Below are 19,745 nucleotides of genomic sequence, written 5' to 3' on the forward strand. Positions count from 1 at the left end.
CAGATGCTCTTTGATAATACTGATTGATATTCAGCTGGCATACAATCAAATAGTCATAGGTAGTGTTAATCATGCAGATTTATATGCTTAATAAATCCACTGACCATTTTTATGGTCTCCATTGCAAGACTTCAGCACACAGCTGAGCACTGATGGTTTTTATGCAATTACTCTCTCTTGTGCTTCTCCTGTTTTCTAAAGTGATGACATCCCCAAAAAGGGAGGGAAAAAAAGAGGGGAAAAAAAGCATGTCACAGTTTATATAATGCAAAATAAAAATATTTCTAAAATTAATGTTCAAATAGCATAAGAAGCTTGCAAAGACGTGATTTTTACACTGCTGTCTTCAAGCCACAGCCAGACCACTTACTTAGAAAATACAGAATATAGTACACTCCACAGGCAGATGGAGATGCACATAAACTGATAATAGCTCAAGAGTTTTTATCTCTATGTGTCCTCAAGCAAGGCATCAGGAGAGAAAAGCACTCTTGCAACAAAATTAAATAGTTTTAGATCTAATTTTACTAGGCTGAACTAGATTTCAGATTGATTTCAGTGGAATCTAATAGAGAACAACACACATACATATTGCCTTCCTTATAAAAAATCCATCAACCACCTTGTATTTTTACTTACTTTGCTCTTTACTAGAAGTCATAAGAAACTAATATTTCACAACACAGTGTGTTTCATTCTGTAAATGGTCTTTCATGGTAAAGGAGCTTGGAGTGGGCTGTTAGGGAGCACTGAAGTACAGCCCCTGAGATTTGTCTACTCAAACACCTATTTGCATTCATATGGTGAAACAGCAGTTAAAACCTACTATCTCCTTTCTGGAAAAGGAAAAAGAGACATGCCACTGTGGAAAGAAATAATGTCCCAAATGCTGCATACATTGGTTAAGGCCCATGATGTGATCAGTTGTTGTGGTCTGAGCTCAGTGGGCAAATGAACACCACACAGCCACGCATTCCCCCCTTCCCCTCCAGCGCTGCGAAGGAGAAAATAAGGCAGGAGGCTTGGGTGGCCTGAGCTAGAGGGCAACTGAGCACCACGCAGCCACTCATTGCCCCCTTTCTTTCCAGCTCTGGGAAGAAGAAAATAAGCAAAGCCTCGAAAATTCAAGATAAGGACAGGGAAGGATGACTCACCCATTACGACAAACTCATTAAGGGAAGAAAAAAAGAACATGCATTTAATAGACACTAACAACAAAAACACTTAACAGAGTAGGACAGTAAGAAACATTACCACATCTTAAAAACACATTCCCTCCACCCCAACCTTCTTCCCAGATTCAGGTCTGTTCCTGATATCTCTACCTCCTCCTCCACTAGCACAGGGAGCACGGAATGAGGGGTGCAGTCAGTAGTGCCGCTTCTTCCATTTCAGGGTGGGGGAACTTTTGGAACTTCTTCCCCCTGTTCCAGCATGGTCCCCCTCTCACAAGAGACAATCCTCGACAACTTTTCTCCAATTCGAGTCCCTCCACAGTCTTCAGAGTCTCCCTAGATGATCCAGAGTGGGACATCAACTTTCTCCAACTTGAGTCCCTCCCATGTGATGCAGCCCTTCCCGAGCTGCTCCAGCACAGGACACCCTCACATGTTGCAATCCTCCCAGCACCAAACTACAACAGTGGGGGCTGCTTCTTCACACAGGATCGCAGCCTCCTTCAGGCACAATCACCTGTGATGACGTGGGGCCCCCCACAGTCTGCATGTCGACATCTGCTCCACCGTAGAGCTCCAAAGGAGTGCATGATGGGCAGCTCTGCCATCTCACCACAGGATGTAGGAGGATCTCTGCTCTGGCTCACCTCCCTGCCCCTTTCCTCCTCTGTTCTTCCACTGACCCCAATGTTCACATAGATGTTGCAAATCTTCCTCACAAGTCCAACTCCTCCTCCCAGGTGCCTTCTTAAATATGTTATAGCAGAGGCACAGCTGATTGGCTCTGTCTTGGGTCAGGGTAGGGTCTCACTTGGAGTCAGAAGAGCTTCGAGAAGCTTTTCACAGGAGGCCACTGCCATAACCCCCTCCCCTGCTACCAAAAGCTACACCACTCACTCAAACCCGGGACATGAGTTAAACATATCCCAGAGTATATATCCTGTATCTCAAATCATATTGGATGGATCCATAAAAATCACATGCATAGCTTCATTGCTGGCCCTTTCTGCTTCCTAAGTGATAAACTAGAAGTTACTTTGACATCAGAGTAAATGAACGTGGCTGTGTGCGGAGGCCTTGGTGGGATGCAGGGCTGCAGAGTGGCCAGAGCACAGGGCATGAACCTGCCTCTGCCTGTTAAGGGTTGGATCATCACCAGCAAAATATTTCACATAGTTTCCCCAAAAGCTTTCCAAGAGTAGCAGTTCTGGGTCAGTAAACAGCCAGAACAGGATGCTCAGAGGTAAAAGGATGAGTCTAGTTGCCATCCCCCTGAGCTAACTGATTTTTCACATTCGGTGTTCTCTGCAGTATCATAATACCATGAACTGTTATTTCTATTTAATATAATGGCATTTCAATGCTCTTGTCTTGGACAAGGATCCCATTTTGCTAAGCACTGAACAACAACATAACAGAAGGATATTCTCTGCCCCAAGAACTAGATAAATAAATGATAATGGCAGCAAGTAGATCTATTTACAACAGACCCCTGCACTTGGCAGGCCACTGTCGACTTCCAGGCAAGGCACAGGGGCAGGTGCTTTGGTGCATGGATGCAACATCATACTGAGCAGCTTGTTGCCCTGTTTCAGGGAAAGACTTCATGGCTCTGGGTTTCCACCTCTGACTTCTAACTCAAAGCACACCATGCTTCATGCAGCTGAAAGCCTTCCCCTGAAATGCTGACTATCCAAATGTTCCGTGGTTTTGTCTTCCCTTTGGTTATCAGACAAGAAAAAATGTGTTCTGATATTTTACATCTTCATTTCAGGTCCCTGCTGAAGCAGAGAACAAAAACAGTAATACTGAATACATTTTTTTTTTCTTTTAAAGACCTAAATTCCTTAATCTAAATATTCCCTTGTCTCCCTGCTTTTAAGAAAAAGGTTCCAGGCAAAAAATCTTATTCAATCATAAGGTTTTTGTCTCAGCATATTCCTCTGTTACCTCCAAGAAAAGATTTCCTCACTGTTCCCACGTGGGACAGGATGGGATATCACTGCAAAAGCCTTGGATTGAAAACCAATTTTTAAAAGCAGATCTTTAGTAACTGTCCACCTCAGAGGCCACACGCCTGGGGACACCAAGCAACACATCTGCAGACAGAAACGGTCCCAAATATTTTAACCCTATCATATACTCCAGTACACAGGAGTTTTTTCAGGCCTTGGGCTGCCCAGTTAGATGTGCTGCTCCAGTTGCACTGACCAATGGCTCTCAAGGGCTCATGATGCCAGCAAGGCTTCACCTTCAGATCGCACAATGTAGGAGTGAGACAACAAAATGTAAACCAAGTGGGAATGGGCATGTGTCAATAGCTCCTTGCAAATATATGCAGGATTGAATTTATCCTGTGCAATGCAAGGCACCAAACTGGAAGTCCTGCACCAGCAACACATGCTGTGTCCGTACAGCAACAAAAGCCATTTGAAGGTGTTTAGGGCAGCCACATTTCTAACTTAAACACCACAGCTAGAGGGGATAGACAGAGACGGAACTCCCATCCCCACTGGTACCATGGTAGTCATCCACAGGCACCCCAGCACAGCTTTGTCAGAGTGGGCACAGAGCCTTACCCCTTGTCCGTGAAGCCAAAAGCACTTGGGCTATGCTGATGTAGCCCTGCACACTTGGTAACTTGTGACTCAATGGCTGGTTCTTGAATTCAGCTGTAAAAGCTGATTCTGACACCAAGCAAGTAAATCCCTATCTGGAAACTGGCTGCTTAAACTAAATGATGCAGCATGGTGGCTGTACAAGCCATAATTTAGAAGGCTGTGAGCCCTTTTCAGTAAGTGCTGTGCTTTAAAGACATTGCTATTTTCCCTGCAAATTTGCCATATTTTTCTTTTGTGTAAAGACTCCCCTCATCCTGTCAATCATTGTCAGCCCAAGCTTGAACTAAGATATGAGAAAGAAGATAGAGAATCATCTCCTGACATGCAGGATCTCTTCCCTCTCTTTATCCCCACTTTCAAAATAAATCAAGGCTTACACAACCGTAAGAATGGAACTATTTGAGTAGCTGAAAAGACTGCTTCAGAGAAATAAAAATAAGGTTTTTTCCAAGATGTTTTGCAGATGAGTTTACATTGTTGCATCAGAATTAACACTTCCCAAGTAATTTCATACTTCATGCAAATTAAACAAATTATTTAAGAATGTTTTATAATGTCCATATTGTGTTTTTAAAAGAATACTATTGACGAAACCTCTGACAAGTAAAGTAGCTTACTGTAATCAATTAGAATATGAGAATGAAACTAATTCAGTAAAACATTGCTAACGCTGATCTGGCAAACCACTGGTAGCCATCTGTCTAATCCTTGTATTCTGAAGTTGCATTTTAAAAAACAATTATTAATAGTGCTTATTAGCTGCCAAGCAAAAGAGCATGCCACAAACTTCTGCTCAGAGACTAGCTAATGTTAGCAAATACTACTCACTTCAAGTTTGAGCTAGAACCTGCTGTGTGATCGCAAGGCCAGGCTGAGTTTTTCTACTGGGGTCTACAGGAATGGGAGAGACTCTAAGGGATGGACTCAAGGGCAGGTGCAACACCCTGCTGATGCCAACCATCTTCCTCCAGAGCCCTTCAGCATCCACAGCATCTCAACCTCCCTGCTAGGCAATCTATTCCAGTGCTGCACTATCCTTACTGTTAGGAAGGTTTTTTAATGTTTAAAGTGAATTTTCCTTTGTGCAATTTAAGTCCATTACTACTAGTTTTGTTAATGCACAGGGAATAGTTTGCTCCTTTCTTCTACGCAGCAGCTTTTTATGTATTTGAAGACTGTTGTTATGACCCCACTCAGTCTGCTCTTCTTAAAGTGAAACAATTTGTCCAACCTGTATAAGGTCTGATTTTTAAAAGTGTTGAGCTCCTGCCGTTCACATTGCTTTTATTCAGGTGATTGAGAGTGAAAGGACTTCAGTACAGTTGATGATCAAGCCATATTGTCTGGTGCCCTTTAAATACTGATAGGTATGAAGGGCACAAATGCTGTTTATAGCTGTGTATGTGTATTCTTGTCTTTACAATAAAAGTGTATTTGCAGGACCTGTGACCAGTCTTCTGGCTGCATACAGAGGGCAAGAGCAACTTCACAAAAAGAACAGATTTTAGTGGAATCTTGGCTGCCTTACACGCCAGGATTTGTTGAATCATTTGGACTAAATTATTTTTGGTTTTTCATGCAAAACATATCTTGGCCAATGGTTTTTTGATTTGTTCAAATGATTTATATGGTTACTGTCAAAACAGTGTTCATGATTATTTTTTAACTATTTGCTGTTGTTGAAAAATATATACTTAAGAAGCATGGACTGAAATAATTTTCTATCCCAAAACAGGAGAGTGAGGTTTCTTCCTATAAAGGGCTTCTCAGCAGGAGAAATGGTGATTTTTTTGTCCTTATGGTACTGGAACAGAATTTCACTTGGCGTCACTTGGAAGGATGTTTTTATAGTGAATACACTACAAAATATGGCACTATCATTTTGTGTTAGTGTTCCAGGGTATCTAGAAATAAATACCACTATACCTGCTCTTTACAATTTCCATTGTAAATACAGCTTCCTTTGTGTCCATATAGGCCCTCATGAAATAGCCTTCATGTCATTGGAGGCTTTTGATACCATTGTAATGCAAGCAATAATAGTTCCTTGTATTGGTTATCATAAATGTAGGGCTATGTATTCTGCCTTTCTGGAGAAAAGAGATGTTTTCTTCTCTAGACCCTCTATCCTAGTCTTGAAAAATAATTTCCTCAGACAAATACAGAGAACATTTACAATTATAAAGTAAAAATATCCTCTCTAATTTTGGGCTAACTGTCATTGCTTCTTTTTGAAAAAAAGAAAAAAATAATAGAAGGAGAAGAGAGTGAGAGAGAAAAGGAGGCTATAAAGGTATTTTTTTGTATGGCTTTTTCTTACCCATCCATGTCCTTTATTCTTATTCATAAGATTTCATCAAACTGCTGGAAATAAGGCTAATTGTGATAGGCCTTAAAATACAAGGGGACCATAAAGTATGAATACACAACTCTCCTAATCTTGTTCTGAAATGGTAAACAAAAATAACACTGAATTTCAACATTGGCAGTAAAGTTGAAGTAGTGTTCTATGGTATATATATGGTAATAGGCAATAGCATGCAAAACATGGAAGTGCACAACCATATCAGTAGTTTTATACCCAGCCAGATTATTTCTCTGTAAACACCTACATTTAATTATCCTGTCATCTATCTTTCCCTCCTCCATAGGCTCAGTAATTCATCTGTGCTACATGCATACTACGGCTGTTCTCTTTTTACATTGCTTACTCAAAAACCCTGCCCTCCTCCTCCTTCCAGATGCACACTAAATCTTCCATTGCCCAACCAATGGATTGAAATATTAAATTATAATCTTTATTGTCTGTATTGATTGAAGGATGTCCTGCTATTAGGGCCTGCCTGAGTTTGGTTGACATGAACCCATCCATTGCTGCTCTAAGAGTGCAGTAAATTTTACAGGCCATCCTCTTTCTCTGCCACACAAAGCAAAACCACAAGCTAGGTCTTTGGGGACAAGTGGGAAACAATAAAAACAAAAACTTAAAATGGCCAGGGTCTCTTTAGGCAAAAGGGAAAATAATTTGTTACATTTTAAATCCACATTGTAAATCTCACATCAACTGCACAAAATTGGTTGGGGTGAAAGATAAATCATAGAATATTCCTTTATCTAATAATAGTATAGTATAAAACTAAATGGTTTTGCTTTTTGATTGGTGTCAGGAGTAGGCATGAGCAACCTCAGCAAGAAAGCACATGTCCTCATTGCTTGGTTAATGGATTAACTCTTTATGAGAAGTGAGAATATTTTCGCAACAAAGAAGCTTTACATTTGTGTATGACATTCAGTGTCTTGAGGGTTAGTTCTGAAGGTCTGACAGCTGTCAACAGTTAGACACAGGCAGAGTACACTTCAGCTCCTTTCATCTCAGTATCCAGACACAACAGGCATTGCTGGTGCTGAAGCCAAGGACTGCCCTGTTCCTACGTCTATCATCTGAAGCTTTCCCCTTACCAAATGTAGACTTTGGATTAGGTCCCAAAAGCCTACACTCTTTTCACTTTAATCAAATAAACCAGTTGAGAACGTTGGGAGTGAATAACAGCCTTTATCCCGATCACAACCCAACAGTCTCACATGCACTGAGATAGTGTCTTACGGAGATACCACATTTTTCAGTGAGCAACGCCTTAGCAAAAAGTGTCGAAGTATTCACTTAGGAAAATCTTTTGGCTAAAGCATTCATAAATAGCTTAATTCTTTTGGTTCATGACATCACTACAATCCCTTAATGAAAGTGCAATTCAAGGAAGCTAATTTGTGCTATGATTATATATTAGTCTGGGCTGAAAAGTTTCTGGATGGAAAAGGGTTTTCTTCAGGCAATCTTTTATTCTGCTTATTGTATTTACTTAACAAAGAGCAGTCAGCTTTTACTGTGCTTTTTCATAATGGAGTTGAGCTGTAGTGTTACCTAGCTAAGGGCAAGCATCTGCAGTCGTTTTTGATGGATTCTGGCAATAGTCTTTAACAAGAGCAAGGATTATTTGCAATTGTAGGAAGAACCAGGCCAAAAAGCCAAAAGATGTGTTGCTGAAAAAGTTTAAGAGTTCTTTATCTGGACTGCCTTTCAGACCAGTGCTACATTAGCAGCCAGGTAGTTTAAGGAAATTCAGATAAATAATTTCTCGCCAATAAAGAAAGTCCCCATGGAAATCATTTTTCTTGTGTCACTTGAAAAAAAATATTCTTGGTTTGGTTTCTGATGCTTCCGCCACATGATGAAAGCCCAACATTGTTCACAATGTGCAGGATTCAGAGCATTTCCACCTAACTGAGGTTTTCTAAGCAGAGAAGTTTAAGAAAGCAACTAAGTTCTTCAAAGCTATGAATCACCTTTGTAAAGTGTGTTTCTGTTTCTCTGTTGCCTACAGTAGACACCCTGTTGATGTAGGTCCTAAGCAGAGTACCCACAGTTTTTCAGGAGGAATTTATCCTAAACACACTGAACAACAACCTAAATAAACTAGTTAACAAGATAAATAAAACACGTATCTTCAATATATCCCTGTTTCTAGTATTCGTCTTAACAGCAATTTTTCCCTATAGTGAAATCCTGAGTGAAATTTTTTAGCACAGTAAATCAGTGTCAGTTCTCATTTTGCAGAATCTCTCCTGGTATCTAACACAGAGGCTGATCGTGGCACGGGAAGAGAGTTTCTGTGCCACCTACTCTCTGCAGGATACTGCAGGTAGAAGGACCTAGACTTAATGCAAATGTGAATAAGAAGGATTTCAAATAGGGTTCTTATTTTTTGGATAGTAGCTTCCTGTGCACACCATAAAGGTTTCCCAAAAATCCAGTCAACAATTTCTAGAAGAATTAGAAGCGGTTGTAGTCTCTTGTTCTATCAACACGAACTTTCTCTGAGCATTCTGGTTCAGCCTCTGTCAGAAAGAGGAGAGGTGGTGGTCTCATCCATTAGAGCAGTTATCATGTCCTTTCCCCCAGAGCTCACCTCCTCCAGCTCTCAGCCTCCTCCCCCAGTCCCAGCTGGGCTGGCTCAAGTTTCCTGCATTCTCAGCTCTGTAGTGCTCAAGCACCGTTGCTGGGAAGCATGGCCAAGGGGCAATACACAGGGGCAGAAACCTGGAGGCACATGTGCTTGGTATTGCACAACAGCTGTAATAAATATATTGCAGTTCTGTGAATTTTAGTGGGGATGTAGAGTCAGGAAAAACAAAAAAGAAACAGACTTGATGAGATTTTTTCACCTGAGAAAAGGTGTGGAGTAGATCAGAATGCACTGACAAAATACTGATTTTATATGTATCTCTTCTTCTGTTTTCTTCTAGAAAAAGTAAGCATACTGTCAACCTTCATAGCGCCCTTCAAGTATCTGAGTCCTGGTGCAACCACCATGGAGGATGAAGACAATTTGAGTAAGCAGTCTCTTTTCTTTATAGACAGATGAATAATACAGTTTAAATATCTATGGTGTAGGGGCAATATATGGAAAGGATGTGGATTTGCAAATATTGGCAGAATGCAAGCCCAGTCCTGTAAAATGAAAAATTCCCTGATGCTGAGTGCCAACATGTTCCCCAATCTCCAGTGAAGAAAGGGTTAATCTCAGGTCACCTTCCCACTTTTCCCTGTGCAGACCCTGGCATGACAGGGCTGTAAGTGATGTGTCACAAATACAAAGGAAAAACTCTTTACAAAAATAAGATGTTTACAGTCATGTTTACAGTAGTGTGGAGCATCTTTACTGTTTATGTTACCCTATTTTGCTCACTTGCTTTTCTCACAGTACCTAAAAAATAGGACATTTTGGTGCTGTGCCTTCCCCCCACTTATATTTCCTCGATTATGAAAGCATTTTTGCAAAAGTAAAGACTGCAGGAACAAGCCCTCTGCTTGAAAAAATGGTTTCTCTTTTACTTCTGTGATATGACCTGTAAAATAAAAATAAAATAATTAAAAAAAAAAAAAATCAATTGAGAAGAGGTGATTAACCAGGCTTAAATAAACTAGATGTAAGGCAAAAATTAGCCACTGGATTCTCTTGGGCCCTTACATCTGAACAAAGTCACTGACAGTCCCTGAACCGGTGACTGCAGAGCTGGAGGAAAGTGCTGCTGGGTTTGAAGGAGTTGTGAAGTCTTCAAGACACCAAGAAGTGTGGGAGTGTGCAGTTAGGACTGAATAACCCTCAGTAAACCCTCCCATTTATCACCTAAAAACAATTATTGTGTGTTATCCAGCCCTGCTTATTGAACACATCCTGAATCATTAAAAAAAGGGAGGGAAGCTTTCTGAACCAAATGAGCAACTCTTTGAGTTTTAGTATCACCTACCAGATGGGTTTCTTTTCCAGCCAGACACACACTGACATGTTGCCCTATTAGAGCTGTGGGGTGGGAGAAATGGGCTTTTTTTTCCCCATGGTTGCTAATCTACCCTGGTTTGATCATGGTGCGGCGCAAAAGGGAATAGCTGTTGGAGTGGAGGAGCACAGACCTCCGTTTGCTGTTGCTGAGTATCGCATGGACATTGCACCCGTCTGCTGCGCAGGGACTGGCAGGTTTTTACATATCTTACCAAAGGCAAAAAAATCCTAAAAACCTTAAAAATTGGTCCCAGGGAGGCTACATTTTCAGGAAGAGATATGAGAACACACAGGAAACGTATTATGCACATGATGAGCTTGTGCAGGCACCTCCTGTGTAATGTTTCCCAAATGTGCTACTTAGTTATTTTTGGGTAATGTAGGAAGTTTGTGCAAGCCAAACACTGTAACACCATTTTCTTATTGCTGTTGTAATGCCAAGTCTGCTTCGTGCCTGCATGGGCTTTAAAATAGCTCATATGGACAGAGTAAGCTATGTTTTCTGAAAGAGAAATAGCAAATTTCAGGTTTTGGGGTCATCATGCCTAGTCTGGTCTTGGGTCAAACATACACTCCAGTCATAAGGCAGCGATTTGTTTCTTGGCACATACAACACATTTTAGGTGTTACTATTAGAATCTTAAAAAAAAAAAAAAAAAAAAAAAAAAGGCAAACAAATGAGCAAACAACAAAAAACAACACCAAAACCAAACATGAATTAATTTAAAATCAGCCATATTTCAGTGTTCACTTCTAGTATAGCAGTATAAATCCCACTATTGTCTGTAGCACACATGTACCTGTGTAGTAATTCAGAATTTTAAAGAGCTTCAGTGATTTGCTCTCAACAAGCAGAGGAACCTTATTCTCTGTTAACAGTTTAACAAAAGCCTAGGAGAATGTTGGCAAGAGAAGTGGTTTGCTTAGCCCTGTAGTTTTCTAATTACTGAGCACCCTGTGAGAGTGCCCCTTTCCAGACTGTGCTGTATCAATAGGCAGAGTACCACTAGCTGAAACAGATACAAATCCTGTTTCACATTCTTTTAGGCTTTGTTTACAAAGGGAGACATACCAGGTTAACAACACATGCATTTTCAGTGGGTGATTATTAGCATATAGACACTATTATTGTGGTTTATGATCCATGAACTAATACTAGAAAAATGTATCAAAGGCACTATGCACCTTTGGAAAAGAATTTTGGGTAAAGTCATCAATCTCTTATGAAGACCTTAGCTTGAACATTCAAGAAAAGGACCACCTTACTCATTTACAGAAGTCAATCATAGCTAAGAATGTAAGGAATGTCACACAGAATTAGAAATAGGAAGTTTAGCTCTGTACATTGTCTTCAACATTTGCTGTTGGTGATGCATTGAGAAAAAGGACATTTAAATGATGATTTTTCCCTTCAGTATATCTTTCTAGCACCCAGCAAGAAATTTACTCAGCTAGATTTTGCACCTGAATCATTATATTTTTTAGACATCAACAGACCTGTCTAGTCCTCTCCAGAGCCCACTGATACTTCTGATCTCAAGAACAGCCAGGAACAGGGAGTTCAGTGATTTAGTGTGTTGTCAAAAAGTGCACCCTTTTATTGCTTCAAGCCTGCTGTCTCTAGTGCTTGGATTGCATGAAACAGTGAATAATCATTCCCTGTTCACTGCCTGCCTGCCTGTCTTTCATGATGTTACAGACTTCTGCCTGTCCCTGATCTTTAATCGTTCCATCCACACTATGACACCACATCAAGGCAGACTATCACCAGACACAGATACCTGAAAATATAGGGTGTACCTCTAGCAGGAGCATATCACTCCTGGGGGTCTCACTGTGCAACACTGCTATATGCACAGACTGGGTGCAGCAGTCTTCTGCAGGCATACACCTCTCCTCAGTGTCTGCAGAGGGACCTGATGGTGATGGTCCCCAACATATGGTTTTCTCTGCAGCAGTCACTGCAGCAGTCTTGCAGGATGAACCCCAGCCCCAGATCCTGTGTGCTGAAGTATGTTCAGTTATGAACGTGTTGGTCAAAGTCCCCCTCAGGCAGCATGAGACCCCAGAGCTTTTGATTGCACAGTGTGGGATACAGTAGGGACCTTGCCTCTAAGAGGACAGTAATATCCCCTTCCAGCAGTCGGAGCCTCAAGCAATCTCCCACAGAATCAAACCCCCTGTTTTTGTTTTGAAAACTGTGTCTATTCCCATCATTTGGATTTCTCCCATGCCTAAAACTGAGAATTTGAATCTAAAAATCCCAGCAGAAGAGTTCCCAGTCCTCCATTTTGGATTCAATAAGTGTATGAAAATGCCATCTTGCTTGCAGGAGGAGAGTGCCCTACACTGCATTTGATATAGTAGCTGACCTTGGACACAGGTCATACTTATTTCTTCTGATTTAAAATTTTTCACCTTCAAGCATGCCAGGAATTATGGAGGTCAATCCTCTTAACCTCTGCAGTCAATGTGATGTAGATGGACAGCAAAAATGTACTCTACATAAGCAGGTCACACAGGAGTTAGATATTAAAACATGGAAAAATAAAAATTAAGTCCTACCTGTATTATTGAAAATGCATTGGTAGCAATTCAGTGATTACTAAACACATCTAAAAACAGTAACTTCCTGTGTCAGAGCTACCAGTTGAATCAGAACTTTGCTGAACTACAGAGATTACAAATTCCTTCTTTCAATATCATAGCTTTTCAATGATGTACTGCCTCTTGTAATTCAACAGTAAAGATGCCAGCCAAAATTAAGGTGCCACCTACCACCTCTCCCATCCTCCCTGGAAGTTGGCTTGGCAGCAGAATAACCTTCAACAGGAACAATATTATCTCTTCAAATGTAGCGTGGAGTATCGGATGGCTAGTTCTGCAGAGCCCTTATGACCCAGAGACATAGGCAGTGTCATTATTAGTGATGCATTATAGTTCTGAAAAGCTCTTGATGATGCAGACTCTCTAGGTTAACTCTACTGTGCATAATGACCAAAAGGAGAAAAACATGAAAGAGCAGACAGAAGATTGAGGAATAGTGCATAAATATATTTCACTAACTGTTTTCCTCTCTCCCATGAAATTACTGAAACAAATACAAGATTACAATGTCTCCTCTTGCTCATGAAACTGCAAAAATCAATGAATAATGTTACCTGATATTACTGTGCAGAGGTGTGGGGCTCTTTTAGAAATCTTGCACAATAAATTCAAAATTATTCCCCCAAAAATTTAATATTTTTCTATTTTTCTTTCTCCTTTTTTATAACTTCCTCCCCTTATAATTTTATTATTCTCCAACCTTTCATCATAGGAGAACTATTTTTTCTTTTGGTTGTTTTTTTTTTTCCCAAATGTAGAGAATGTGTTTTGGGAACTCAAGAGCAAAGACATTATGAGAGATAACAGGACTGAAAATGATCCACAGTTTTGCATTTTCTCTGTGTGCATCCTCTGATTTACCCCTTTCCTTTTAGTGCTCTTCATTTCAAAAATTGCTTGTGATTGTTCTATTACAGCTGCTTACAGTATTTATCTTACATAGTTTGGTGTCATTTGCCTGCTTTGTCTGATTTTCACAATAGAAGTACATGTGCCACCATTAGAGAGGTAATCTTATGTCTGCTACACAGAGGTCTCATAAAAGACACATTTCAAAGACCTCCTATTTCAAAGATACCTGAAAGTATAAAGTAATTTCACATTGTGCAGCGGCTGCCAGGTATCACACAAGTCCATCAGGCTCACAGACTTTCTGAGGCACTCACTGAATTTAGGCTGCCTCAGATTTACATGCCATGATGACCTTTGGCCTGCTGCAGCTCTCCCTGCAGTCTGTGAAGAGCTGAGTTATTTGCTGGTGTTTCAGGATCAGGTCCTCTAGAAATCTGGATGACTGTAAGGATACTTTAATGGATTTCCTTTGCTGTGACTAGGCCAAAACATACCACAAATACAGCACGTTACTGTCACGCACACCCAACACTGCCCACACATCCTTTGTGCCTGATCTCTTTTACACTTGCATTTCTGCATTTTTTTTCACTACATCAGTGTAAACTCCCTGTTGGCCAAAACCTGGACTAGACAATTTCAAAGACAGAATTTAAGACAAACAAGCAATGTTTATTTTATGTTACCGTGGCTTAGCTAACCACAGTTTTAGTGGGGGTTATTAAGGCAAAATGTTAAGGTCACACGTTCGTGTTCACAAATCTGTGGTTCTCGGACTGTGAAAGAAAAAACAGCTGGAATAAGACAACATGAATTATAAATACAAATAACTCATTGAGTTTTCCTATTCAGTGGTGCACAATCAATAAAAATTATTTTCAAACCTGAATATTGTGTGAAGCAAGAGCTATCTTTCTTTTCATGCTTCCTGACTACAATATCATTATGTACCATAATTGGCTCTGTAAAAACCTATTAGGTAAGATGAGAGGGGAAGTGTGAAATACAGAACCAAACCTGCTTCCTGCTAAAAAGTATGTTTGAGTCAAAATATTTAATTTTAAAAAATGCCTGCAACCAAAGAGGCAAATTCTGAGTGGTATGTAAACATGAGAAAGTGTAATGGAGGAAAATGGCTGGCCAAAGCCACTGTCGGGAGAAATAGAGGAAAGTTAAAGCTGGCATCTCCTTCCCCCTCAGATCAGAGTTTCCATAAATAGAGTTGTGAACTCACTGAGAAGAGACCATATTATCATTGTGTCTTAGTTAACCTGACCTTTTAAATGTCTTATTTCCAGAGAGGCTGGTTTAGAGAAGTCATATTTTATACAACTGAATGCCATATGATGAAACTTTTCTTTTTCTACTATGTATTTCTTTTTCTTTCCTTCCTCACCTGTCTTCATTCTCTCCCCTTAGCTTCAGAAAGTAAAAATTAACTAATCACTAAGACCTTAATTTGTCCATTCATGTTCTGCCTCAGCAAAGCACTGCAGCACATAGCTCTGCAAGTAACTTTGGTGAGACATAGACATAGGCTGGAAGCCTGGTGTGTGCTAAAGTGTTTTGGGAAAAGGGAGCCTAAAGACTCAGTCCTGAAGAAAGGCCCCGACACATGCAGTTGAGCCGTGATTTTTACTCATGTCTAAGCAGTGAGCTGCTGTCTGTGGAACAACTTGCATGAGTGCAGACTTATTGCTCTGACGGGAAAAAGTCTTTTGATATTTAATGCAAGTGCAACTTGTCAGGTTATAAAGTTTTTAATCATGACGGTTGGTTCCACACAATCCTCTGCAGGCTCCTGTGCATCTGTCAGTCCATCCTAATACTGGGCTACAGCAAAGATACACTGTTCCAGCAGAAGCTCCTCAAGGCGTAGCCAGCAGCTCACCCCTTACAACATTGCAGCCAGCTTGTACGTCAGGGTAGAGAGGAAACAAAATATGACTGCAGCCCTGCAGAAAGTGGGGGGACCATCTTCTGTCCTCTAAGGACCGCAGGAACCTTCTCTGTGCTTGGGAGTCACACAGCCTGCACAGGTGGCAATCTCATGTCTGACAATAGCAAACCATGGGAAAGGTTCCATGCTCAGTGTTGGTTGGAATACAGCAGGCAGCCAGGCAGTGCTCTGCTCAGAGAGGGATCAGGTGCATCGCTCCAGGGATGAGTTGCTTTATGGGTTGGTTACACTCATGTTTACTTCCTCAACTTGTCTCTGCCCCAAGAAACACACAGGAGGACCGGAGGATGTATCAGAGATGAAATACATTTAAACAATATCATCAGAAATGACAGAAATGTTATAGGATGTTTATTTAGACAGCAACACATATTCTGTCTCATTCAGAACATCCGTGAGATGAATCGCTGTTCTCAGTCATGCATCTGCTGTAACAAAGAGCACTGCCTTGCAGCATGGGCGTTGCACAGGTGTAGTTCAGAGCTATGTGTGATTCATTGGCTCAACAACAATGGAGTGCTCCCTCCATAGCTCCCCACTGTCATTTCATTCCCTTCCTTGTGCTCCAGGCAGTCACACTCTCCCATTTTTTTTTCTTTGACGTAGATCATTCCTTACATCAGTAATTACTTCCACGATGATGCTCTGGATTTTCTTAGTCTCATTTAGATTTATCTAGAATTTTCGAAATATCAGTTGTTGCTGATGCAGGAACTAAAGGTATCTGCAACTGAATTTGACAGAAAGACGCTCACTTATTAAACTGGAATCTGAGTCCAGACCAAATTATTGTTTCAAATGTTAAGAAGGTCTGTCAGATCATTTCTTAGGCTGGATTCATGATATTAGCACCACAGAGCTTATGGTGTGAGTAGTGCCAGTCAATGTATTCATTGCAAATAGATTATTCAATGCATTTGCCCATTTTTCTCTTTGTGAATCATTTGTGAATCATTTCTGATTTCTCATAATGTATTCATAAGCATTCACCCACATGGATTATAGAACAAATCTCAGCCTAAGGGAACTTTGTGAACTATTCACTTTTTACTAGTAATTATCTAGTGTGAATGCAGTAGTTCATTTAAGTCACCTGGCATCAGTTATGCTTCATCTTTTAATGATATAATCTTCTTTAAAAAAAAAATGGGAGGCTAGTGACTAATACAAATAGAACTTTAGGGACAAGTAAACATTCAGGACATGCAGAAAATCTGTGCTATAAATTATAAACCAGCCATTATACAGATATTTGAGGAAAAACCCCAAAAAGGGCTGAGCAAAGATATCTATCATTAACTTTGTTTCTTTTTGGCTATTCTGCCAGCCCTAGGCATTATGTCAGCTACTATGATGACAACTGTAATGTGAGGGTTTTTCTTTCTTTACTGACAGGTACCAGCAGTGCAGAAGTAAAGGAAAATCGAAACATTGGCAACCTGGAGGATCATCCAATATCCTCTAATGAGAGGGCAAGAGGGGGAACACCTAGCAGTAAGAGAAAAAGACCCTTAGAGGAAGGCAATAATGGCCATTTCTGCAAACTCCAGCTCATCTGGAAGAAAGTCTCATGGTCAGTGACGCCAAAGAACGCTCTGGTTCAGCTACATGAACTTAAACCAGGTTTACAATATAAAATGGTTTCCCAGACAGGTCCAGTACATGCTCCAGTCTTTGCTGTTGCTGTGGAAGTAAATGGACTTACGTTTGAAGGCACAGGGCCCACAAAAAAGAAAGCCAAAATGCGTGCTGCAGAGCTAGCTCTGAAGTCGTTTGTTCAGTTCCCCAATGCCTGCCAAGCTCACTTTGCCATGGGGAACTGCATCAACCCATCCACAGACTTTACTTCTGATCAGGCAGACTTTCCAGATACTCTGTTCAAGGAGTTCGAACCATCCACACACAGTGAGGACTTTTCAGTCTACAACCCCGTTAATAACGAATTGCTTTCCACTGCTTATCGACACGGGCGCTTACTCTGCCATACGCTGGACTTAATGGGCCATGGTAAACAAAACAAGCACAAGATGGCATCCAAAGCGGAGAGTGAGAAGAACCCGGTGGTGCTGCTAAATGAGCTGCGGTCAGGCCTGCGTTACGTCTGCCTGTCGGAGACAGTGGAGAAGCAGCACATCAAGAGCTTTGTGATGGCAGTGCGAGTGGACGGGAGAACATTTGAAGGCTCAGGACGTAGCAAGAAGCTGGCCAAGGGGCAAGCAGCACAGGCGGCCCTGCAGGCCCTCTTTAACATTCGGCTGCCCAGCCACATGCCCAGCAGGAGTAAATGTCACCATTTGCCACAGGTGAGAGCTCCTGGCTAGCCACCACCACGTTAGAGGAACTCTTTCAATGAATGGGATCGATTTTGCTGTAGCTGTTGTTCTACCAGATGGTTCCTCTGATGTTATAGCAAGTGCCATGCCACCAAATAGCTCTTTTTTTCATAGAAACAGCCAGATGTCACAGGCAAAAGCTTGAAAATAGTATCCTGTCATCATTGGGTAAAATTTGCAGCCCTTTCCATAGGAGGCATAGATGAAAAGGCAAAATGTAAGGGGAAATACTAATGTTTCAATTTGCTAGAGAAAGTAATAACATTGACACAGGCAGAAAAATCAGGTCATTCTGTGGTACTGTATCTTTCTTGACAGAAAGGAGCCCATAAGCAAAGCGATGCCCCATATCCTCCTTTCAGAGTTAATTTTTGATGAGGACAGTGTCATTCAGAGGAGACAGCAATGACAAGAAATGTGCCTGTGTCAGAGCAAACTCTCCACAGAATTCTGACATGAGAAAAGTTAAGGATTTATGTTTATTATAGGCATATTTTTTGGGGTTGTTCTGGGAGGTTTTTTTGTTCATTTTCAAATATGCTTCCAACAGCACAAGGGATGGTGAAAGCTCTGAAATTTTTCTGGAACAAATATAGAGATTACTGCTGTATTCGTACAGAAAATATAGAGTTAAGGTACATACTTAACATATCAAAATTTCATAATTGATCATGCCAAAGGCTATTTTAGAGTTACTTAGACTTGTGTCAATTTCCTAAGTTCAAAGGAAGCCAGGATTTGCAGACATTGGGAAGCATTACATGGGTTCAAGTAATTTCTTGATTTGTTTGCGCTGTCATAAAAGGGTTGATCCACCAGCACCAGGAGGTGATCTACCACTACAAAGCTCCCTTTATGAAGCGAGCTGTTAATGTCCAGGATTTAATGCAAAGCACTGGGAGCACTAAGAGTCATTCTGCTTCTGGCTTGCTGTGAGACCCTAGGCAAGTCATTTAAATCCAATATGCTTGTCATAAAAATGAGCATATTATATGAAAGAACACTTCAAGATCCTTAAGTAGTGTGTAAATGTAAATTATTAGTAGCAATTCTCATTAACATTAGTAAAGATGTTCATTAGATGTCCAAGGAGTTTGATAGGACATGAATGTTTTAGGTGACACGATTGCCTGCAGGACCCAAGAATTATATTTGGTGACCCAGAAGTTTCCTTCTTATGTTTCCAAAAAGGAAACATGAGAAATATAAGAAATTCTAAAATACATCATAATCCCCTACCTCTTCCTTTTAGTTCTGGTTTGTAAATTCCATAAACCAGTGTGATAATAACATAATTTAATAATAGCAGTGATCTTCACAGAGTGCTCCGCAGGTATTTTGGAAGCCTTGGCCAACCTGGCAGTTCCAGCCTCCCAGTACTCCTCCAAAGTACAGATGGTTTTAAATGATAGGGTTTTTTCCTATGCTGTTTCCTGTCTGAATTAATTCTGGTAAAAAGCAGTTTGTTTTGATGAACGTGCCTATCCTTCCCCTTAGAAACATAGCACTTGGATATAAAGAGGACTCTAGTTCCATCCTGCTGACTGCTTTACTGCCCCCGGTGAACTTTGTTGGGTGTGTTGGCAGGTATATATCATGCATTCATTGACCAATGGTTTGTCATGTTCTGAAACTGTGCCACAAGCATCATTGCCTCAGTGCCTGAGAACTCTGAAATATTCCCTGGTTGCTGGGCTTCACCATCATCCTCTACCTGAATATCACATCTTACCTGGGTCCCCAATTGTTCACTGGGCAACACATTCTTCAGCATATATTCCATTTTTTATGGCCTTTTCTCCTTTCTGCCCTCCTTATCTTCTTCTCCTCACTGTTCTAGAATTATAAATGTCAGTGAA

General features: G+C 40.8%; 1 protein-coding gene across 2 annotated transcripts in view; it reads left to right on the plus strand.

Annotated features, from left to right (window-relative positions):
* ADARB2 (adenosine deaminase RNA specific B2 (inactive)) overlaps positions 1–19,745 on the plus strand; it is a 315,788-nt gene that overhangs the window by 194,013 nt on the left and 102,030 nt on the right. Inside the window, exons 1-3 of one of the 2 annotated variants that reach the window (XM_032982642.1) lie at positions 8,703–8,707; positions 9,098–9,184; positions 16,949–17,856. In XM_032982642.1, coding sequence (XP_032838533.1) covers positions 9,163–9,184; positions 16,949–17,856 — 930 coding nt within the window. In that variant the 5' untranslated portion in view covers positions 8,703–8,707; positions 9,098–9,162. Of the gene's footprint in view, positions 1–8,702; positions 8,708–9,097; positions 9,185–16,948; positions 17,857–19,745 lie in introns of those variants that run through there. The other variant, XM_032982641.1, reaches the window with a different exon arrangement.

The sequence above is a fragment of the Tyto alba genome, unplaced genomic scaffold (genome assembly GCF_018691265.1).
Source record: "Tyto alba isolate M040663 unplaced genomic scaffold, T.alba_DEE_v4.0 Super-Scaffold_38, whole genome shotgun sequence".
Lineage (NCBI taxonomy): Eukaryota > Metazoa > Chordata > Aves > Strigiformes > Tytonidae > Tyto > Tyto alba.